A 15,026-nucleotide genomic window follows, 5' to 3' on the forward strand; every position below is an offset into this window, starting at 1 on the left:
CTCGGGGCTCACAGGTCATGGACTCCAGACAAACAGCATCCTGGAAAGAACAGGAGACCATTTCCTCTTTTTTTCTGCACCTTCCAGAGTATAGTGTAGTAATCAGGCAGTGGACTTTAGCTACCTGAGTTTGAAGGGCATTTCCCCTGCTTACTAGTCATGTCTCTTGGGGCAGGTTACTTTGGCCTCTCTAGGCCCGTTTATTCATTGGTAAAATGGCAGAAACAGCTGAACATATCTCATTGGGCAGTGACTGCCACATAGTAGGTGCTGGATAATTATGAGTTTTATTACCCTCCTTGTAGAAGTTCTCACAAAGTCTCTGCCCGTTTTGACTAGCAAGGGTGGGGGGGTAGGTGCTGGGGTATCCTTTTCTTGGTGTAACTGCTCTGTGGCCTGGTAACTTGTTTTCTAGTTCTGATGGCTATGTGGCTACTGCTGTGGCAATCTTATGTGGATTCTTCAGAGAAGGTTCCAGAATTTCTACATAGTAGGGACATACAGATGGCCATCTTGAAAGAGGGGCTATGTGACTGTTGTTGAACCCGTTTTCTGTTAGCACACTTTCCTTGGATAGGTGTTTGTAGGGTGGGCTGATCTTGTGGTTACACTTGATAACTGGTCCCAGGTTTGTTATGTCTATTTGGAGTACTTGGGGTATTATGGGAACTTATGGGCTGGTCTTCTGGCTATATTTGCATAGCAAGCACTTATGTAGATTATGTTAATTTGTGAGAGTTTTTGAGGGTTGTTTTATAACAAAATCTACAGAGCAAGCACTGATTTTTTGTGTGCCTGAGTATTACATAGGAAGCTTTGCGGAGATGGTGAATTTGGTATTTTTCTGCCCTCATTGGGGTTCATTTTGTTCCTGATTAATTATGCGCGACGTTTAATTTGGCTGAGATTGATCTGGAAAATGGAAGTAGATTTTTGGCGTGAATTACAGAATCAACTTGGTTCATTGCTCCCATTAGGCCAATTGCTGAGGGTGCAATGGTCGATGCTGGGGACAGGCTGCTCTCTTTCTCCCACCCATCGAAGAAGCCACACCATGGGTGGCCACAAGCTTAAGGTTTAACCCTGGGGATGAAGGACTAGGGAACTCAAGTGGACCTCAGGTCCGAGCAACAATCCATCATGGCTTCTGGAGTGCTCACGGCCACCTGCTCCCCCAGCAATGGTGTGTTGTTTGCATTTCACTCCATTGTGACCGAGTTCCCACATTTCCTCCAATATTATTTGTATCTTTTTAAAGGTAAGTTGCTTTGTTCTTGTGCTTTGTCCATGTTTGTGATGGGTTTGCTTATTCTTAAGAGTTCTTTGATTATGGAAATTAACCGTTACACATCTTTATCCAGTCCCCACGTCCATCTGTATTTTTATGATTAAATCTTTGTCTAGTACTTCCGCTCCCCTTCCCTTGTGGCTTTTGGATCTTACATCATGCTTAAAGAGGCCTTCTATAAACCAAGGTTTTAACTGTAAAAACTCACTTTTAAAGGACCGTGTTGTAGTTAAACATGTGATTGATCCATACTTTCATTTGTGTATGGAATGAGGTAGGGATCCAGCTTCAATTGTCCCCCAAATGGCTACCCAGTTGTTTCAACATTTCCATTTCATAGCTTTTGTTCCATCCCCTCCCCCAAGCTTTAATGAGGTGTAATTGACAAAACTAAGATAAAGTGTAGTGATTTGATACATGTATATTGTACCCTATTTCTCGAGTAACGTTACTGCGTTCTGATTTTAAACCCTACATTCTTAAACGTCCCCCACATAACTGAGTCCACACCTTACAGCTGGACACAGAACCACACACCTACCACCTATTTTGGGGAGTTGGGGTAAACAAACACCCCAGGGTGTCAGCTGGCAGTTTTGCAGAGCAGTGAAGGTCGAGTGTCGAGTTGTTCGAAGGGCCCAGTGGTTGTCCATGGGGGAGAAAGAACGTGTGGCCTTTCTGTATTGTCTGCAAATGCTTTTCAGAAACCCAGAGATTAGGTCAAGAAAATGGTGCGAGTTTCACCCACTTCTAGCCTTGGGGCCTTGTCCCCTGGGGCCTCCCTCGATGGAGGCCGACACCACCAGGCCGCAAGTGGGTAGAGCAGGTGCTTGCCGGAACCGCAAGTAACACACAGGAGTCGCATCTTTTGCTCACATTTAATTTTTATTTTGATTTTTTTTAATGCTGCACAACACAATATTTATTTCATTTATTTCTGTTTGCTGCTGTTATTTTACTGACTTAAAGAGAGAGGGAACTTTTGTGGCCTTTTTTTCTTTTTCTTTTCTGTAGGCCGCCTTAAGCTTTCTAAATTTGGAATACTTAAGCAAGCTGAAGGGAACGGGGGGTTTCGCAAAATCACTCAAGGGGGAAGGAAAGGTTGCTTTGTTAACCATGCCCTATGGTGGGTGATCAACGGCGTGCACAATTACGGCTCACTCTTAATGAATCGTGCTTAAGGCTTCAGTTAAATTTGGGCGTTCCCTTCTTACAGCAGCTCGTACTGGCGGAGATGCATGCGCTGGATGATGTCACGGCAGTCGTTGAACACACGGCGAATGTTCTCGGTGTCCACAGCGCAGGTGAAGTGGGGGTAGCAGTAGTGGCGCCCATCTCCACTGGCAGTGCTGATTCTCTGTGGTGCAGGCAGACAGAAACACGTCAGTGCCACCTTTCCAAGGATCCCTCCCCCACCTCCCCACGGTTGATGGGGACAGCTACCAAGGACCCTTGACCAGCTACTGGTGTTATGTTGAAACAAAACCAAGGGGCCCAAAAGCTAAAATTCGTACTGGCTACCAGTGAAACAAAACTGAAGAACTGGATCGTTTTATCCCCACGTGTAGAATTAAGAGTTACATCCCCAAGAGACAGAGAACAATCAAAGAGAGACCTAAAGACAGTCTATACTCACCAGAAACTCATCGCGGATGAAGTACTTGGCCCGGGTCACGCGTGGGTCCTCTCCGGGCTCAGGAGTAGCTAGGAAGAAGGTAAGTTTTTCGTTAGGCCAGGAAATTAAAAGGACAGGGCAGAGCTAGAGTGCTATGGCACTGGAGGCCCTGAACCTGGTGGGTTTCTCCATATGCAAAGGTGTTAATAAGATTTGCTTGCTTTCCCCACAGATCTTTCTACTTGGCGAGTTTTCCCTAAATGAACCTTCAAGAACGGGTATTTTCAACACAGACACCACTATAAAACGGATGAGCTGAATGTGCGCCCACCCGTGGCAGAAGGTCCACATACCATCCTCGGGAGTAGTGTAGCGAGCAAATTCTGGAAAGTAGTCCTCAATTTTCGATTTCCCAGCAAGGACTTTCTCAGCGAGCAGGTCTTGCTTGTTGAGGAACAGAATCACAGAGATGGTGCGTAGCCATCTAACGACACAGAGGGATGCAGGGGTAAGGCTCGGGAGAAGAAAGCCTTTTTTCTGTAGGGGCCCATGCTGACCCGACTCCACTTCCTAATGGGGCAAACTTGGGGCGGGAGAGCTCATCAGGCTGGCGGGACCCCAGGGTCCCCACACCCACCTGTTGTTCCAGATGCTCTTGAAGAGGTTCAGAGCCTCCTGCAGGCGGTTGGTCTGGTTGTCCTCCCGGATGACCATGTTGTAGCTGCTGCTGGCCACCACGAAGATGATGGCAGTCACATCTTCAGCACAGAAAGCAAAGGCAATGCGGGTTAGGACAAAAGCAACCCTTCACAATTAAAAAGGCAAAACGACCTTAAAGGGGGAGAAGCTGTGGCTTCCGTACCATTGAAGCATTGGATCCATTTGCGGCGCTCATCACGCTGGCCACCCACGTCAAACATGCTGCGGGAGAAAGGACACATGGTCACTGCCCAGGGTGAACACTGGCCTACCCTCTACCTGCCAGCGGCAAGAAACCACGATCACCTCGGTGCATTCACAGAGGCCCCTTCACTTACTGGAAGTTGACTTTGTCCACCTGGAACTTGGTCTCAAAGATTCCAGAGGTCAGGACGCGGCAGCGAAGCAGGTCCTGTAACAAAATCTAAGTCAGCGGGTCTCAGCCAAACCAACTGAAATAGGAAGAGCCACCAATCTGCAGCACACAGCTTGACGAGGTGGGAGAGAGGGCTCGGAGGGCACCCCGACTGCGAGAACCTCCACGTACCTGGTCGCTGGGCACATAGTCAGCCTGCTTGATGACATCGATCTTGTCCAGGAAGCTGGGAGGGAAAGAAAGACACACGGGGGTGAGGAGAGCTTACGCCAACTTAGCCGCCATTCCCGCCTCTCTACCAAGTCAAGCAAAATGGAAATGACCGTCCCACGGTTCAGTCAATGCGAGTTTTGCTTGTGTCAGTTACATTTCGGACTCAAAGCTTATGCCTTAGAAAGGTTAGAGCAAACAGAATTTCGGAACCTGGGCCTGAGGCCTGCAGGTATATCACAGGGCATGGGAGGGGCTCTGGTCTTGCTTTAATTTGAAAAGGTTGGTTCTGGGCAAATCAGCCAGCAGAGGGTATGCAATCATGCCCATTCGGTTCTGTGCCACTTGGTAACGATTGACTACAGAAATTTTCAAGTGTTTGGTTATGACTAAAATGGAAGGCAGTTTGAAAAGTGTACACTTCATGTCAGTCAGTGTTGTTTTAAAGTAAAACGGCACGCTTCCAAGGAAGGATGTTTTCCCCCAAGGGACTAATGAAAATGGCATTGTTTGAGTTACTCAGAATGGGTATTCCTTCCTTCTACCTTTTAAGAATGTCACTCATTAAAGAGAACAAAAGAGGGTGACACAAAGGGGCCCTTTCTGCCCTAACCACACTGCACAGGAAACAAGCACAAAGTTCCCTTCCGTTCCATTTGGTCCATGAAGTGAAACACTCCAGATATGAACCCTGTAGTTTTGAAAGAACCTCAGGGCCATCCAGGTTGTTGGTCCTTACGTGGCAGGGGGCACAAACAGGGGGGAAGCTGGGGTCTCAGACTCTCACTAGTAACAGAAACGCCTCTCAAGAAAGCACTGTTTTCCATCTCCCTCTCCACAGCCATGCCTTTTCCTGATGCAAAAAGTATTTTGCTTGTGTTGCTCGACTAGACACACCGTTAGGAAAATGACTTTTGAAAGATTGGATTAATTTAATTAATATGGAAAAGTAACGTTAAAGCCAGCTTTTTTTTTTTTTTTTTTTTTTGGGGGGGGGTTGGAATTGTCTTAAAGTGGGCTAATCAGAAAATCCCAAAGGGAGAAAAGTCTATTTAAAGAAATTCTGTAAGTTTTTTCCCTCCTTCCTTTTTACCAGTTTAGAGTTAGTCTGGCTTAGAGGATATACTAACTTGCCCAATCAGTCTTACATTACAGCACCAGTCCAGAAATAGCTCCCCAGCCGCCCTGGCCTCCAGCATGTTGCCATGGTAACAGAACCACAGTTCTATAAATAGATCAGCACCAAATCTTGTGAGAGAGACATCTGGAAAAGGGCCAGCCAAACCCCAGCTCAACAAATAAAAATAGGCAGCTTGAGAAATGGGCAAGGTACCAGTATCTCAACTTTAACATAAAGGCACTCAGACCAGAAACACACTGGTGCGTGCCAATGCAGGGCGGTTGGAATGCTCGGGCCAGGGAAGGCGCTTTACAAGTTAAGTTCTAAGCTACACTGCTCGCTTTTTCTGAGTTTCCTTAAAACTTTGCATAAACTGTGCAAATGTTGCCATTTGCAGATAAAGTTGTAGGAGTGATTTAATGTTGCATTTAAGAAAAAAAAAGCTTTTATATACAGTGGCAGATTTAAAAAAACAAAAAAAAACAAACCCAACAACCTGGCCTAACTACTCTTAATGAAACTTTCGCCCTCCCCCCTCGGGGAGCACTCAGAACCCTCCTGATCTTGTACCTCGACTTCTGACTTGGATCCAAAACACAAAACGCAAACAATTCCAGGATTTCCATTTGTTTTGCATTACTATAATTAGCACTTCCAGCTTTTAGTTTAAACTTTTGAGAAAATCAGGGACTTTGTTGAAGGGGTGGGGGTGGGGGTCGCAGGGACTGGGCAAGATGAGACTGTTTTTCTGTCCCTGCTGAAAATACACAAGCTTGTCTACTAAACACTATGAAGTAGCCACATACATGACAATCAATAACAACCAAATGCACTTCCTATGGGAAGACAGGAAGGGCCAGGAAGAATAAACTGACTGCTGGGCTCCACAGACCCTAATGCCAGCCTGTGTGATTTGGGCGGGGGGGCGGGGTCCCTAGGATCCCAGGGAACTTGCTGTTAACCTCTTCCTCCTTCCGATTTTCTCCATTGCTTTTCACAATTTGTCCCTGAGGCTCGGGGCTCCTGAGTAAGGCAATTTTAACTTTTTGCGAGCCAGCCTGGTACCTTGGTCCCAGTTACCTAATATTTTCTAGAGCAAAATCATTTGCGTTTCGACTGCTTACATCACAAAGAACTGTTGCCCCCTCATCCCCAAGTCACAGAAGAGACTGACTTCGGAGCAGCCAAGCTGAGATCACACAGTACATTTCTGTGATGTCAGCACCATCGCACTGTTCTGGCCCTTGCCATCGTACATGTATTTGCTGTCATGTACAGAGTGAGGGAGGTCGTGAACTACTGAAAAGGCAACTCCCCAGATGTTCTCACTTCCACTAGAAATGGGAGGACACCGTGGCGGGAAACACCCTTGAATTAAGGCCCAATGTAAATGAATAAATTAAGCTAAAAAAGAATTCAACCCAAAACCCAGCTCTAGATAAACAGAGTCTAGTAATGTGGGCCCCTGGTGGCTACTGCAGTCACTTACCTGACAGCAGAAATGGCAAAGCAATCATCAGCTACCAAGGAGGGAGGAGGCACATTTTTGTGATGTTTTAAATTACAGCAATAAAATAAAATATTTTTACATTATCCAAAGTATGAGAGCTGACCTATCTCCCTAAATGCTTAGGGGTCAATTCAATTAATTAATTCATGCTAATGCATGACGAACGTCACTCTACTGCAAGTAATCATCATTTTGCTCTAACAGGCATTAATTGTTTATATAAAATAACGTCACTGCACTAAAAAGTGCAATTAAGGGCTTTGAAAAACAAATGAATCGGATGAGAACTTTCTAACTGCAGGTGGGAATAAACTGGCTGGCTGCTATGAAAAGAACTCATTTGCAAGTGACTTTAAAAGCAGGGTTGGAAGTGGCGCCAACCCCCCTCCAGTCCTACCGCCCTCCAGTCTTGAGGGTCGTGTGCCTGTGGAAAGGTTACTTACTACTGGGCGCAGTCAATCAGCTGGTACTCGTTGGAGCGCTCATAGCAGGCGCGGACGCCTTCATCCTCCCACAGAGCCTTGGCGTGCTCGTAGAATTCCTGAAGATGGACACAGGGAAGACTGTTGAAAGATAGGAGCCTGCACCCCAGTCAGGGTCAGTCCTGAGGACTGTGAGACCACAGGTCTCCATGCGTGTGACCAACAGCTGCTTCCCAGGGGCGCGCCAAATTAGGGGATTAAAGCACAGGAAGAACCTTCGTAAGATGTGCTGGGGTTCAATTTTCCTTCAAGGAAAATGAATTTTACCAAAAGAATAGTATGATTGGGAATTGCTGGCCTGGTCAGCACCTGTCCTTTCGGGAAGGGATGGAATAGGAAGAAAGGAAGGAGCCAATAAGCTCCGAGCTGTTGTAAATTACAGTCGGTTACAGTTCACATTTCACTGGGACATGAAAACATTTTAGTTAAGTGGGGGCAACCTGCCCTTACAAGGAAAGGTTTCCCCACAATGTGAATTCAGCAGGAAAAGGATTCAAATTAGGTAGAACATCAAGTTCAGATGTCAGTAGAAATAATAAAAGGTGTGGTCTTGATTCATTTTTAACAGGCTGCTATTTTTCTATCAGAAATATAGAATCCTAGTTCATGAAAAAGCCTGTGCATTGCATTACGTACATCATGTTTACTGCTTGAATTTTTTCCAAAGGCTATTTTAAAAAATGTACCTAACCATACTTATTAATACTGCCTTTCCGCTAGTGTAAGCCGGCAGCCAAACCCATTTAAAATACACAAATTCCCATGGAAGCCTGAAAAAAGGCAACAATAACTCATTGTTTTAACTGTAGACAAGTCTTTTCCTTCTGGGCTGTATAAACTCGCACATCTTCCCAACCTGTTTCCCGTTCCTCTCATAAACTATTCTTTCCCCACAAAGGGGTCAAAACGTATATGCTTGATTACGAGCTTTTTTGCGTTCCCTAAAAACAGTTTTTATGGAGCGGACAAATCTTTGTAAACAGTGTCATGCACGCCAACCAGGACGCACAGAAGAAACTTCCTGAGTTATGATTTAGGTGAAAGTCTTTTCTTGTTTTAAATAATGAGAAAAGAATTCTTTTCACTTGCCCCCAGGCAAGGACTGATTCTAGAAAAACCTCAGTACAGGTTAAGTGGTAAAATGTTTAACATGAGAACGGCTTCCATTTAGAAAACCTGAGAGCTGGCCCTTCACTCCTGCATCCCTCGGGATCTTAGGGGACTTTCAGTCACCAATTAACATTTGCACCACACCGAACACACCGCTGTCATATGTGTATGAAGGAAAAACTATGGGTGCCACAACTCATGACCCTCATAAACACTGACAATCTAATCAAGTGAGATGTGTAGCATTAAAGTGTGACATTTACTTGTGGGGACGGGTCAGCCCAGATTTACGGGGGTGGGGTGGGGCATGGGGGAGAGAGAGACAGAATTGGGGCTCACCCGACTTGAGCCATGCCCTAATGAGCTGTAGTTGTTTTTCTAACATCAAGGATCCTTATGGAATTAGCTTTTTCCTCAGAATCACGATCACTGAAATGTGTTTTGCCGGAAGTGTGGCTTGGACACAGGTGTCCCTGGGGTTCCTGTGTGACAGACAGCTGTCTGTGGCACCGGGGAGGGGCTAGGGCGAGAACACAATGCCAGGGCGGGGCTTACGGGAGGGAAGTCAAAGTCGGGCACGTTCATCACGCTCAGGATGTAATCCACTCTGAACTGGTTCTCGGGGTTGGCCAGCTCCACCGGGGGCACCAGGTTACTCATGGCAGCCACGATTGTCTGCAAAGGAGCGAGCGAGCGGTCAGAGGGCAGCGTGGTTTGAAAGGGCAGCTACTAGGGGGTGAGAGAAAGAAGCAGGCACGTACTTCAATGGCCTCTTTCAGGTTGTTTTTGATGTCCTGCACTTTGGTGGCCTTCTCACTACAGTGGGATTAAAAAGAAAACAACATCATATTGCATCACGTTGGCCAACAGTGTCGCTTTAGTCAAGAGATCCCAACTAAAAGCATAGTATTCTGTTCTTGAAGTAGTGGGCTCAGATCGGTGCAGAGATTGGAGGTTCCCGAATAAAGGTGGTTTCAAATGACTACTCCCCAATTCTGCCCCCCGGGGCCACACCAGATTGGGGCCAATTGGCAAACCGGCATCCAATAGTGATCACGGTTACTGTACCAGAAGTTGGACCCTGTCACTATTTCAGATGGGGCCCCCTTGCTTGAAGCCCCCACCACACACCAAGGTTTCCTGAGTGTCAGCATCTGTTTGGTGTGATGTCGCTGTGGCTTGGCAGGAAGCCCCCTGGTTCCCCTAGGGGGTTCCTAGGTCACTGGATTAGTGGACTGAATGCAGGTGCTGGTGGCAATTAGATTCAGGGCTTTGTGGCCCTGAGTATTGACTTGTTTACCGAGTCAATGTGTCTCTCACTGCACCCAACAGCAGTGATGGAAGGTTCAAGTTAATGTCGTTAGTACACATTGATCCTTCCGCGTGAATAGGAATAAGATTCTGGCCGCGGAAGTTTTTATGGTCTGGGGCTTTTGTGTTGAGGGGTGAAAGGGGTGTCCCCACCTCTTTAACTAGAGGTTAGAGGTTGTGTCAACTTTAAAATTTTCCTTTTAACTTGCACACATTCCAGTATGGTCTCTGTGCAATGATCCACACTCAGCCACTGGTAAAGGCCACACCCTTTGGCTTCTAGGGTCCCCGATGGAATGTTTGTACCCCATTACATCACGTGACACGCTGTGTCTTTCACGAACTGTGTTCGTTAGAACTCAGCCACGGAGCATCCTTGAGCATATGTTCACAGGGGGTAAGAAAGGACCCCCTAGCTTGGGTATAAATCTTACCACGTCTATTGCCCCACCTTGCATCTTGGTGTTTGAGTGGGGGGTAAGGTACCAACCCACACACACCTGTGTATTAGGCTCTGGGACATGGCTATCAACCTCAAGAGGAGGAAACTGAGGCTGAGAGAAGAAAGTCTGAATCACAGAGGCAGGAGAAGGGACAGTTTATCTTTCTCTTACTGTGTGTAATTTCTAAAAGAATCTCTTGAGATTCCCAGTTTTGGAAGCATTCACTTGGTTGATTTACCAAGAGTCATGGGATGGAGGCCATAATCCCCCAGGAGTAGAACGACAGAACATGAATGTAGCAGAAATGCGAAAGGGGTTAACAGCAGTTACAGCCTGCCAGAGTGGTTAGCAGGGATGGGGGGGCGGGGGGGGGGTGTGCTCCCTGCCAACAGGGCTCCTCCCCCCCCCCAAGAACCTGGCCTTTCCTGTTTCAAATTATAATAGCTAATATTCCCTGAGCATTTTCTTCTTTCAAGATATTTGCACATTTATTTGAGGGGTGGGCCCTCATTTGCTGAATGATCTCACTTCATCCTTTTTCCAGGATCAACCCTCTTCTGGTTAAATTGGCCCTGGAGACTATGCTATCAGAATAAGCAGCTAGTTTGGTGGTGCTGTTCTTTCTCATCAGCGTGGGGTGTGTAGGTTTCGGGGTGGGGGATGACAGATGATACCAGGAACCCCCCTCCTGGCTATTTAAATCCAAGTGCTGCCTGGGTGAGGGGAACTTGAGCAGACATGATTGGTCAGAGGCCTGGTGCAAACCAGGGGTGTGGAACCCATGCCCCGCTCCGCGGTCTGACTCTGGCCCCCGGACTCTCATGGCAACTACCTGACCCCTTTGTGTGTACAAGGGGCCCTTTCTGAAATCAGGACCAGCCAGACTTGAAGCTATAGTCTCAGATTAATTATTCATATGTTAGGAGTTTAAAAGGACGGGTACGAGTGCCCCTAATATCACATAAGGATTCAAATTCACCTAAGACCCCATAGGACAAATCCATTCCTAGTCATTACAAACAGGCTCCATTTCCATGGTAAAGGGAGCCAGTAACCTCTGGTTTTAAGGTCCCACAATAGTTAAGATTAGCTATTTCTGGGTATCAAATACCTAAAAGTACGTACCGCCAGAGAAAACTATTTCCAGAAACGAGGTTTTTTTCATTCAGCTTGATTTTTCGGTCTAAGTAGTAGTATGGTAATTGGAAAAGTTCCAGTCTTAAATACGGATATTCTGAGAATGTGTTCAGTGTTCATCTATGTTATGTGAATGGGTGTGGGAGTATATCAAGTATAAAACCAACTAAAAAAGAAATCTAAAATCTAATTCGGGTGTGTAATACTAAGACATAAAATTCTGCCATTGAAGCAATTACTATGTAGATGGAGATATTATACTGGGGACTGGCAGGTTTATCATCATTTTTACTATCGCTTAATGAATTGAACGTTGACTGTGAAATTCAGAGGCAGTTCCTCAGATATCTCTAAAGCCAAAATATGTATCAAATTCTAGAATCCTGATGGACTGTGAAGAACTGGGGCAGGGGCTGGAAGTACTTTCAGGGTATTGTAGCTCCCCTCCTCCCCCACCCCTCTATGTGTAAAGCGGAGGCGCTGGGTTCAAATCATAAGCCTCCCCCCCTTCAGCTAAGTGGAAGGGGAGGCTGTGTTGTACTAAGTTTCATCCAGTTCTGTACCTTATCTTTGCTTTTGTGGGGAAAGACAGACAAAAGAAGAAAGACAGAAGACAGACGCAAGATACAGGGACTGCTGGGGACATGCAGAGAAGTTTTATTTATCACGCATGTTAATACTTATATTTACTTGCAGACAGTCACAGATATAAGTGCAGGCAGGTGTTAGTAGGGTTCAAGGGTCTAGCACAGCATCTAGCACACAGTAGGTTGTTCAATAAGGACTTGTCATTACTTCTCAAATGCCAACTTTTGGTACAGTAAACTGACAATTAGTCACTTACTACATAGATGCCTATTTTTTATTGTTGTTACACTACATTTTTACCAGTTAAGGATTTCACTTTTTTTGGGGGGGTGTTATTTTTGGTGGTTTTCTGTTTTTTTTTTGTTTTTTTTTTTTTTTTAATCTTTAGGTTTGGTGGTAGGGCCCCATTTCCCCTCCCCCACAACAGAATAGTATTCTTATTAGAAGTTCCTAAGATAGGGCAATTCCAGCATGCAAAGTATGATAGGACAGAGCCGGGAAGAGGAGAAACTGTAGCCATCATCTAGGGATAACATATTCTAAAAAAAACAGACGAACAAACATGTGTCAGTTACTTTGTCCCCGACCCCAAAATCCTTTGCCCCTCCCCTCCCCGGCCACAGAAGCCATTTCTTCGAGATGCCCTAGGCTAGATCGATGGCCCTGCATGGTCTCATGAGAAACAGCCGCCCAATGACTGCATGGATATGCAAGCAGCGCTGGAGTGGGTTACCTGGCATGCATGCGTGCGCGGTGGGGAGTGGGGATGCAGGAAGTGGAAAAAAAATTGGTAATGAATGGGAAAAAAAGATGGATGCCATCGTTAATTTCCTACCCACTAGCTAACACAAAGTGCCTTGGATTAAAATTAATTTGAGAACTTTTAAAAGACCAAGAGGCTTTTTGAGATCATTCTTAATGACTTCCGGCAGGGTGCCGAGCATGTTTTCTCCCCCAAATTAAGGAAGGTGTGCACCACATATTTTAAGAGAGGAATAGAAACTTTTTTCCCCAAGGAGGTCTGAAATTTAAAAATCAGACCAACCACTGGGTGGATGGAATTTAGTAATTTTAAAAACAAGTAGCAGATTCAAATGGGGGGGGGGGGAGCTGGGCTGGGGACTGGATGGGAGAGAAACCATATGGAAAAACATCAATTCTTAAAATCCTAAACTGACCATCTAACGCTGAAATCTGTAACTTTCCCCCAGCTGGATCTAATTAGACTTTAAGATGGCCCCCCAAAAATTGTTTTGCACTTTACTTGCTGTGAAATGTTATGAAATTGTTTATGTGTCACTTGCAAACGTATGCCAAGATGGATGATGGCCCTTAAATGACTCTTTTCTGCCCTCGGTTTCCCAATATGATCTTCATGTTTGTTTGTTAAGAAGTTTTTCTGGTTTGAATGTGCCTACCCATCGCTGTTGCTCCTGGCAGCTTGCGGGTCCTCTTCGCCGCCCCTTTTAAAGAGAGATTGACAGCTCACCTAATCTGCAAGGCACCGCGATTTCACCAAATCCCCACCCAGCCTTTCTCCATTCCTTAACAATCAGCCGCCATCCCTCAATTCTTAGGTCGCCTTTCTGGCTAACTTGGACTGTGTCTCCTGGGACTGCGGGCCTTGGAGGGAAGAATTCCACACCTTGGCTACAGCGTTAGCTGAGCCCTCAGGAGACTCTGGTCGGGGACAGGAGGGACCGATAATTATTTTCTTGTGCTTTCACTAAATGTACATGCATTAGGGGAGCTTAAGACCTGCTGTAGCTCACAGTTCTCCTGAGGATATCACCTGTCTCTTCTGAGGCACCACCTCAGGCTCCCCATGCTCCCAGGTCCCAGTCCTCAGTGTTTATCTGAACACATGGACACGGGCGGCTTTTGCCCATGTCTTTCCTGGTGTAATAATGACCTCCCTTCCTGCAGCTGGGAAACTGTAAAATGTTTGTATTTATAAATAACGATTCCCCATCAATTGTTATCAATTAAAACTGTGCTTGGATTGTGAAAAACAAACCAACAACCCCCCCACCCTGGCAAAAAAAAAAAAAAAAAAAAACCCTCTCAAAACCCCATCTTCACAAATGGTAAGAATTCCTCCTTGGAGGTGGGAAGGGAGGGGGCAGCATGCCTAGGCTTTCTATGGTTTTGGAATTAATTAGCTTATTAGCTCAACCAGTGTTAATGGCACTTTTTTGGTTTTTTTCTGGCACTCAATGTAAGGAAGAGAGTTAGCTTTGCGTTAGGAAAACCCGAATTTGACCTCTATTTCTGAAAGTCAGATTAGAATTCCAAGTTTCTCTACAAACGTCATCGGCACGGCAGTCTGCGGATAGTGAAGGCAAGTTGAATAGCTCAGCCTGGCACTAAGGAAAGCACACATTTACGGGAGGAGGAAAAGACCCCACACCCATTTGTGGACAGATGTCACCATTTCACAGGGAATTCCTGGTGAAGGAAACCGCTTTTGTTGCAATACCGCAGTGAGGAAAAAGAAAGAGGGAGGCTCGTCGGACAAGACAAAAATAAGGTTTCTAGACTCACATGAAGAATTCCCGCCTGTTACTTTCACAGGCTAAATTTAACGTCCTTGGAGATTACCTGTGGCTTCCTCTACAAAGCAGGCAAACTGGGAATGTCCCTTCCTCTTTTTAAAAAGAAAACAGAAAAGAGAAGCTCTGGTTTAAATGCCTCGTCTGCATTAGACGGGCTCACTGAGGGTGGAGAATCCTCTCTCTAAAAATTAAAAAAACTTAGGGTGACCTGTAGAGCAATAAAACTTGAAGTGGATTATTTCAGGGATGTCCTATCTTCCATCAGACTCGAGCTAAGGTAAACAGTGGCTGCTGCATCCTTTTAAAAATGCTAGCCACGTCCAGTTTCAATCAAAATATTTATCTAGAGGGGACATGTTCAAATTAGTTTTGCTTAACTAGCCTCATGAAGAAGCACTCCCCGGCAAGTTGCAGGGGGAAAAATTATGCAAGATTTTTCTTTAAATGATAATTTCATATAGCTAAAAGTCTGTTTCAGACTTTTTGTTTATTGACCGATGGCCATCGCTGGTGGCGGAACTTTACTGAAAGGTCTGTAAGCAATTAAGAATTTCAGAATTGGTTTCTGAAAAATGAAGGTGA

The 15,026-nt window shown here is 45.6% G+C and overlaps 1 protein-coding gene across 9 annotated transcripts in view; it reads right to left on the reverse strand.

Moving 5' to 3' along the window:
- Positions 1-2,154: 2,154 nt before the first annotated feature.
- Positions 2,155-15,026, reverse strand: part of GNAS (GNAS complex locus) — a 65,470-nt gene continuing 52,598 nt past the window's right edge. For 3 of the 9 annotated variants that reach the window (XM_074317867.1, XM_074317860.1, XM_074317864.1), the window contains exons 3-13: positions 13,308-13,352; positions 9,172-9,226; positions 8,966-9,085; positions 7,262-7,359; positions 4,150-4,204; positions 3,941-4,014; positions 3,766-3,824; positions 3,541-3,661; positions 3,257-3,387; positions 2,925-2,992; positions 2,155-2,645 (exon numbers count right to left, since the gene is read on the reverse strand). In XM_074317867.1, coding sequence (XP_074173968.1) covers positions 2,499-2,645; positions 2,925-2,992; positions 3,257-3,387; positions 3,541-3,661; positions 3,766-3,824; positions 3,941-4,014; positions 4,150-4,204; positions 7,262-7,359; positions 8,966-9,085; positions 9,172-9,226; positions 13,308-13,352 — 973 coding nt within the window. In that variant the 3' untranslated portion in view covers positions 2,155-2,498. Of the gene's footprint in view, positions 2,646-2,924; positions 2,993-3,256; positions 3,388-3,540; positions 3,662-3,765; positions 3,825-3,940; positions 4,015-4,149; positions 4,205-7,261; positions 7,360-8,965; positions 9,086-9,171; positions 9,230-13,307; positions 13,353-15,026 lie in introns of all 9 variants that reach the window. The other 6 variants (XM_074317859.1, XM_074317863.1, XM_074317862.1 and 3 more) reach the window with 3 other exon arrangements.

Source organism: Rhinolophus sinicus, linkage group LG13, assembly GCF_036562045.2.
Source record: "Rhinolophus sinicus isolate RSC01 linkage group LG13, ASM3656204v1, whole genome shotgun sequence".
NCBI lineage: Eukaryota > Metazoa > Chordata > Mammalia > Chiroptera > Rhinolophidae > Rhinolophus > Rhinolophus sinicus.